An 8766-nucleotide genomic window follows, 5' to 3' on the forward strand; every position below is an offset into this window, starting at 1 on the left:
TACGCTTCCTAAATCTTTCCTAATTGCATCGTAATTTCCCTTCCCCCAGCTGTAACTCCTGCTCGGTGGAGTATACCTATCCCTTTCCATCACTAAAGTAAACCTGACAGAATTGTGATTGCTGTCTCCAAAGTGCTCACCTACTTCCAAATCTAATACCTTTCCAGGCTCGTTACCCAGTGCTAAATCTGAAGTGGCTTCGCCCCTTGTAGGTCTGTCTACATACTGTATCAGGAAGCCCTCCTGCACACACTGGACAAAAACTGACCCATCTATAGTACTCGTACTGTAGTGATCCCAGTCAATATTTGGATAGTTGAAGTCCCCCATGACAACTACCCTGTCTCTCTCACTCCTATCAAGAATCAGCTTTGCTATCCTTTCCTCTACATCTCTGGGACTATTCAGAGGCCGATAGAAAACTCCCAACAGGGTGACCTCTCCTTTCCTGTTTCTAACCTCAGCCCACACTACCTCAGTTAACAAGTCCCCAAACATCCTTTCTACAACTGTAATACTGTCCTTGATCAACAATGCCACACCTCCCCCTCTTATACCATCTTCTCTGTACTTACTGAAACATCTGAATCCCGGAACCTGCAACAGTCATTCCTATCCCTGCTCTATCCATGTCTCTGTAATGGCCACAACATCGAAGTCCCAGGTACCAACCCATGCTGCCAGTTCACCCACTTTATTTCGGATGCTCCTCGCGTTGAAGTACACACACTTCAAACCAGGTTCTCACTTGCCAGTGTCAGATACTTGATTTGGGAACTCCCTACTCTCATCCTCTTCTGTACCAGTCCTACAATTTTGGTTCCCATCCCCCGCCTGTATTAGTTTAAATCCACCTTAATAGCTTTAGTGAATTTCCCACCCAGGATATTGGTACGTCTCTGGTTTAGATGAAGACCATCCGGTTTGTAAAGATCCCACCTACCCCAGAAAGAGCTCCAATTATCCAAAAACCCAAAACCCTCCCTCCTGCACCATCCCTGTAGCCATGTGTTGAACTCCTTTCTCTCCCTATTCCTCGCCTCACTAGCACGTGGCACGGGCAGCAAACCAAAGAAAACAACTCTTTGTCCTAGCTCTAAGCTTCCATCCTAGCTCCCTGAATTTCTGCCTTAAATCCCCATCTCTCTTCTGACCTATGTGGTTGGTGGACCACGACTGGGGCTGCTCTCCCTCCCCCCGAAGGATCCCAAAAACACGATCAAAGACATCACGGACCCTGGCACCCGGGAAGCAACACACCAACTCTGAGTCTCTCTCATCCCCACAGAACCTCCTATCTGTCCCCCTAACTATGGAGTCCCCAAAGACTACTGCTCTGCTCCTCTTTCCCCTTCCCTTCTGAGCAGCAGGTGCATCACTGCTTTCCCCTGGTAAGTCATCTCCCCCCCAACAATATCCAAAACGGTATACTTATTGTTGAGGGGAGCGGCCACAGGGGATCCCTGCACTGCCTGCCGGTTCCCTTTCTGTCCCCTAACGGTCACCCATCTGTCTTTTTCTTTTATCTGGGGAGTGACTACCTCTCTAAGTCCTGTCAATAACCCCCTCTGCCTTCCGAATGATCCGAAGTTCTTCCAACTCCAGCTCCAATTCCCTGACATGGTTTTCGAGGAGCTGGTGTTGGGTGCACTTCCCACAGATGTAGTCAGCAGGGACACGAGTGGTGACCCTTACTTCCTACATTCGGCAGGAGGAACATTCCACTGCCCTAAACTCCATTCCCACTATTCTAACTCCCAAAGTGACTACTAAAAAAAAATTAGGAAATAAACTAGTTACCTTACCTTGTCAATCTGGCTCCCACAACTCTTTTTTTAGTTTAGAGGAGGCGGCTGGGTGGGAGACACTACCCAAGTAGTGTCTTGGGTAACGCAACCACACAAATATAAACTGTTCTACTTACCCTTGCCAGAAGTCCTTTGCTCGCTCCTCTCTCGCTGGCCTGAAGGTAAGAAGTTTAAATATACTTACCGGCCTTCCCGACAATCACCTCACACCAACGTCACCTCCTCCCAGCTCCCGCCTCTCGCTGCTCCGAAGATTCTACTCACTGTTACTCTTGATTCCTCTATTGATCCAGAACCTATCTATCTCAGCCTTAAGTTTCCAAAAGTCTTTCCTAAACCCTTTCAAGTTTCAGAGAGATCAGAATTACACACAGTATTCCAAACATGGCCTAACCAATGTCCTGTACAGCCACAACATGACCTCCTAACTCCTATACTCAGTGCTCTGACCAATAAAGGAAAGCATACCAAACGCCTTCTTCACTATCCTATCTATCTATGACTCTACTTTCAAGGAAGTATGAACCTGGACTCGAGGATCTCTTTATTCAGCAACACTCCCCAGGACCTTACCATTAAGTGTATAAGTCCTGCTCTGATTTTCTTTTCCAAAATGCAACACCTCACATTTATTTAAATTAAACTCCATCTGCCACTCCTCAGCCCATCGCCTGTGTATGTTATAGTTTGAACCCAGCTGTAATAATAGGGGAATGCTTCAGCCAATCTGCTAATTGCAAGCTCTTACAAACAGAAGTAAGAGAAGTGAGAGAAATGGAGAAATATGGATAAACTGTTCCTACCCATAAATGGACTAAGAATGAGAGGGCACAGATTTGTGAAAGAAGCTAACGTTATGAGAGAAGGAACTTTTTCACCCAGCGAGTAACGTTTCTCTGGAATGAATTGCCTGGTAATCTGGTGGAGGGCAGTTTCATTTGAGGCATTAAATAGGGTATTGGCTGACTACTTAAATAAAAATGATCTGCAGGATTATGAGAAAAAGGTAGGAATATGGCATTGTCACTCAGAGAGCTGGAGCAGATACGTTGAGCTGAATGACATCCATTGAACGATTCAATGATTCTCAACTAGATTTTGCATTGCAACTGAGAATGGAATATAAAAAAGTAAGGAAGTGCTACTGAGCTGCTCAGTGTGTCAGTGAGACTACAGCCCAGATTTTCAGCACAATGGAGACCCATCATGGTAAAGATATTCTGAAAAATTTTCAAAGTCCTACGTCTCACTTTAAACCTGGCTTTTGCCATTTTTGCAGGGACCAGGTATAGAGGACAGTCCATGACTGAGACATGCAAGGTTCCCCAAGGCAGCTGGCTATTTCACTGAGTGGCTGCCTCCACTCAAATCCAATCTGGAACTTGGAGTGTGCAGATTAGACCAGCTCGGAGCAGATCTGTAGTGGGGTGTTTTGTTAGGCCTTGATGTTACAGATGATGGTTGAGTATAGTTCTGCAACTGCTGATGGTCCCCAGTGACTCATTGGTTCCTATGTTTGAGTAAAATTGATTCCATAGTGGCAGTACTAGACAACATGAAGGAGGGCACCATAAGACTTTGTTTAATAGAGCACCGATGTATTATTCTTCTACTGTTTTTGGCTGTTGAGCCAATTTCCTGTTCAAGTCAATGATCTGCTTCCAACGCTGTGAGATTCAATGTTAGCTAATGGTCTTTTATGAGGGACTGTATCAAATACATAGAGTCATACAACATAGAAACAGATCCTTTGGTCCAACCACTCCACATCGACCATAATCACAAACTAAACTAATCCCACCTGCCTGCACTTATCCCATATCCCTTCAAACATTTCCTATTCGTGTACTCATTGAAATGTCATTTAAATATGGTAATTGTACCCATACCCATCAATTCCTCTGGAAGTTCATTCCACACATGAACCATTGTCTTTGTAAAAACATTTCCTCTCATGTGTTTTTTAAATCTTTCTCCTCTCACCTTAAGATGCCCCCTCATCTTGAAATACCCCACTGTAGGGAAAAGACACCTACCTGCCATCAACCTGATCCATACCCCTCATTATTTTATAAACCTCTGTAAGGTCACCTCTCAACTTCCTACACTCGAGTGAAGGAAGTACCAGCCTACCCAGCCTTTTCTTATAATGCAAACCCTCCATTCCCAGCAACGTCCTGGTAAGTCTCTGCTGACCCTCTCCAGCTTAAAAATAACTTCTCAAAGTCTATATGGACAACGCCCATACACATTCCCCTGTCCCCCTCTTTAATCATTTTTTTCTAAAAAAAATACAATTAGATTAATCAGTGTTGATGTATTCTGCAAATCTGATCAATTGAAAATTTTCAATACATCTGCCATCCAATCTTTAATGGAGACATGGTGACAGAGTGTTCTGGGGATATGAATTTAAAACCTGCAAGGTAACGGACTTCAAATATAATTCATGCATAGGGATTTTAAAGCTAGTATCAGAAATGGTGCAGTGAAAGAACTATTAATTTTCATAAAACTACAAAATAGTAGAATGCTCCAAATCTGAAATAAAATCAGAAAGTGCTGGAGAAACTCAGCAAGTCTGGAAACAACAGTAGAAGAGAGACAGAGTTAATGGTTTGAATCCAAGTATGCTTCAAAGGCTCATTACTTGTATAAAACTGGTTTACTAATGTTGTTTAAGGAAACAAGTCTGCCTTCCTTACTTGGTCTAGTCTATACGAGACTCCAGATCCACAACAATTTGATTGAGTCTGAGCTGCACTGTGAAATGTTTTTTCCAAATCACTCACTTCAAAAGCAATTAGGGATAGGCAATAAATCCTGCCCATGCCAGAGACACAAATATACTATGAAAAAAAATTCTGAAAAGTCTCAGCGAGCCTTAAAATACATGCTGAGCTAACCTGTCTACAGTTTCCTGGTTTTAATCGCAAGCACCGTCGGATGTTTTAGTAGATTAAAAGTACCAATTGAAATGCAATAATATCACGTCAGATGGAGCTCAGTTAACCTTTGTGCAACCAACTTAGTCTTTTGGTTGGGATTGTGATGGACACATTGGTGCAAATGTGAAGTGGAATGAGATAGAAAATATTAATTGGTTGAGAACTTATAATGTGAAACAAAATAATGAAATAATGCCTACCTATGCAGTGTAATGTGACCAGCAATCCAGAAGAGCAATTTTGGCTGTAAATGAAAAATATATTTCTGAGTAGTGTGTTAACAGATAATGGACAAACATCAAAAGTTGCGTGATACATTGAAATGTGACAAAGAACTGACCTGATGCTTAGCTTTTGGTACGTGTTTTTTGTTGATAAACTCTCATTCAGTAACAGGAACTCTGAAAATTCAACCGTGCTTGCTGAGGTTGATCCATAATAGGAATAGCTGTTGCTGTGAAACACATGTTTAGCGGTAAAAAGCATTGGTATGTTAGCTGGAATGCCCAGTATAAGCAACCACAAAACAGCTTTATATCAAGCTAGGGATGTTTTCTTAATGGCTTTGGCCAGCTGGAAGAAATTCCACAATCTACATGGAAACAAAGAACTCGAAATTACGCATGTCGATATGAATGGGGAAAAGCTTCATTCATTTGTACAACTAGTCAGTGCAGTGGACCAAAGTTGCAGTGCAGATTGACAAATGATGCACTCCTTTCCCAGCTTCCTGTGATTCAATACTTTGGAAATTGTTCAAGCTTTGCTCCCCTAGAGCATTCCTGCACTTGGCACTATTCCAAGTGGGGGACAGTAACAGCTGATGCAGTGCTAAGATATTGTTACAAAGAAAATTCTTTTCAATTTGCAGATGCTGGCAGTTAAATGATATAGGAACTCACAGCAATCAGTTTGGTGCATCACACTCCCACTTTGGAAAACGCCCCAGGAAAACTCTGTACTCCTGTACTAAAACAGTGTTTGCTGTCCATTTATTCGGAGGATTGTGGTGACTGAATTTTAGTTAGGAGGTCATCACGATCGTTTTGGTGTAACACACTTCACATCAGAAAGCCCCAGAAAAAAACATGCCTTACACACACATACACAAACCTCTTCCATTTGTGTTAGATATTGTATAGTCTACTTTTTTAGTGGTGTTAAATGCTGGAGACAACACCACACTCACAGTAGGTGAGTGGCTTTACATTAATACATTAGAATATAGAAACATGTAACTGAAGCAACAAGCAATCAAGTTTTTCATTCAGATTTTACCATCTTGTTAAATGATCATGGATGAGCTGACCTGAGGAGCTAATGTTGATCAATTAGTCGACAACAAACCATGAATGAGAGACAATCCCAGTGGTGTAGAGCTTTGGAAAGCATTGTTAACTTTTTTGAATCTATATGAAATGTTTATATTCTAATACTACTCAAAGGCTGTGACAATAACAAAGAAATATAGAAAGAGGACAAGAGTGACAGACAGAATAACGTATCATGGATTAATCATAGGTAACATTACATTAGCTGATAAAAGTTGAACACTGCGGGAACAGAAAAGAAAAGTTTATTCATTTTAAAAACTTGGGAAAGAATGTCAGAATGGGAAGCAATACAATCTTGGCTTTAGAAAGAAACAACCTTAGAAAGAATATTATTCCTCATTTGGAATAAGTGAAATGTTTAGATAACACTGACCACAGTTGTACGAATGATATAATGAGAAGGAGAAGACAGGTCGCTATAGAATGAGAGATCAGTTGGAGGCTGTCCATAACGAGCAGAATCCCAATGGACTGATTGGTTTCTCTCTACATATTTTGTCTAAATGAATGGTGTTAATGCATCTGAGTTCTTGATTTTAAAAATGCAGAAAGAGTTAACATTAAAAGGAGGAGCGAAGTGAATAATTTAGTCAATCTGCCATCTTACAAAACTGTCTCCCATCCAACCACAGGCCTGAAAGGTTAAGCAAACACTTAATTTACTAGTTATCAAGAAAACACGGATTCAAAATACGTTATCAACAAATGGCATTAATTCTCATTGGTCAATTGTTTGTAGATGAGGTCTATCCTTTTGTTGAAAAGATAGAGGTGATGGTGTAGTGGTAATGTTACTGGACCAATTAGCCACAGTCCCATGATAATGTTCGGAGGACAAGGGTTTGAATCGCACCATGGCAAGTGGTTAAAATTTGAATTCAATTACAAAGCAACTAGTCTAATGGTAACCATTAGACCAATCTGGTTCACTAATATCCTTCCACGAAGGAAATTTGTCATCAATACTTGCTCTGACCTATATGTGAGTCAAGACTCACAGCAACATGACTGAGTCTTAACAGTTGGTTTGACCAGCGATGCCCACAGCCATGAATGTTTTTTTTTAACTAATGAATTTGGGTGATCTTTTTCCAGCATTATTTGAAATGGAATTGTCTTCAAGATCAGTAAAATATTTTCTTCAAAGTATTTTTAACATTCTTGCACCTTTACAATGTCCTCTTTATGTTGCTTGCTTCCGTTCAACTTTTAAAAATTATTGAGCTTTGTTTTTCATGAACATCTTTCCTCCACCATGGAATTGCATGCAATTCTGGTCTCCTTCCTATCGGAAAGATGTTGTGAAACTTGAAAGGGTTCAGAAAAGATTAACAAGGATGTTGCCAGAGTTGGAGGATTTGAGCTCTAGGGAGAAGCTGAACAGGCTGGGTCTGTTTTCCCTGGAGCGTCGGCGGCTGAGGGGTGATCTTATCGCGGTTTACAAAATTATGAGGGGCATGGATAGGGTAAATAGACAAAGTCTTTTCCCTGGGGTCGGGGGGTCCAGAACTAGAGGGCCTAGGTTTAGGGTGAGAGGGGAAAGATATAAAAGAGACCTAAGGGGCAACTTTTTCCACGCAGAGGGTGGTAGATGTATGGAATGAGCTGCCAGAGGAAGTGGTGGAGGCTGTTACAATTGCAACATTTAAGAGGCATTTAGATGGGTATATGAATAGGAAGGGTTTGGAGGGATATGGGCCGGGTGATGGCAGGTGGGACTTGATTGGGTTGGGATATCTGGTTGGCATGGGCGAGTTGGACCGAAGGGTCTGTTTCCATGCTGTACATCTCTATGACTCTATAATTTAAGAAGTAATACTGTTCCCTATCTTTTCATGGTTGAGAACTCAATATTAAGTCGTTAGGTTCAACACAACCTAAAGTTAGAATAAAGGTCTTTTACTTTTCTTCAAATGATGACCCAAGACACACAAGACCAATTTCAAGTGCAACAATATAGCATTTGGATCCCTCCACAACCCATCCTTGTGAGGTTTCTCAACGTGACTTCCAATATTGCTTTGTAAATTCCGTGTCCTCAAGAAATTTGGTTACAACATTTAATGCTATTTTATTTAGAGCTTTCACTGGAATAACATCTATCAAGTGAACGTGACTACATTTGGGGGAACTGCAGTAGAAAATACATTGATACAATCTCTTACTGTTACCTGAGGTAACCTATCCTGTTGCAGACTTGCTGTCCATGATCATTGTTCCAGTGGTCATGACATACTGGTCTCCAGCCATAATCCACAGATTTGGCATAAAGCACAAAAGTTGAGTTTGCCAACAGAACTGTAATTTAGAAGGAAACACAAAGTTGTAAGAAAACCTGTTGCCTACATCACAAAGTTCTTTGAGCAGGATTGAAGCATGTTCAACTTTGACGTGTAACTGTGACTGGAGATCAGAGCTGAAAAATGTGTTGCTGGAAAAGCGCAGCAGGTCAGGCAGCATCCAAGGAGCAGGAGAATCGACGTTTCGGGCATAAGCCCTTCTTCAGGAATGAGGAAGGTGTGCCAAGCAGGCTAAGATAAAAGGTAGGGAGGAGGGACTTGGGGGAGGGGCGTTGGGAATGCGATAGGTGGAAGGAGGTTAAGGTGAGGGTGATAGGCCGGAGAGTGGGTGGGGGCGGAGAGGTTGGGAAGAAGATTGCAGGTCAAGAAGGCGGTG

The 8766-nt window shown here is 41.8% G+C and overlaps 1 protein-coding gene across 6 annotated transcripts in view; it reads right to left on the reverse strand.

Annotated features, from left to right (window-relative positions):
• LOC122555578 (transmembrane protease serine 2-like) overlaps positions 1–8766 on the reverse strand; it is a 62355-nt gene that overhangs the window by 34567 nt on the left and 19022 nt on the right. For all 6 annotated transcript variants that reach the window (XM_043701600.1, XM_043701602.1, XM_043701604.1 and 3 more), the window contains 3 exons: positions 8262–8388; positions 5097–5210; positions 4957–5000 (listed from right to left, as the gene is read on the reverse strand). In XM_043701600.1, coding sequence (XP_043557535.1) covers positions 4957–5000; positions 5097–5210; positions 8262–8388 — 285 coding nt within the window. The remainder of the gene's footprint in view (positions 1–4956; positions 5001–5096; positions 5211–8261; positions 8389–8766) is intronic.

The sequence above is a fragment of the Chiloscyllium plagiosum genome, chromosome 12 (genome assembly GCF_004010195.1).
Source record: "Chiloscyllium plagiosum isolate BGI_BamShark_2017 chromosome 12, ASM401019v2, whole genome shotgun sequence".
Taxonomy (NCBI): domain Eukaryota; kingdom Metazoa; phylum Chordata; class Chondrichthyes; order Orectolobiformes; family Hemiscylliidae; genus Chiloscyllium; species Chiloscyllium plagiosum.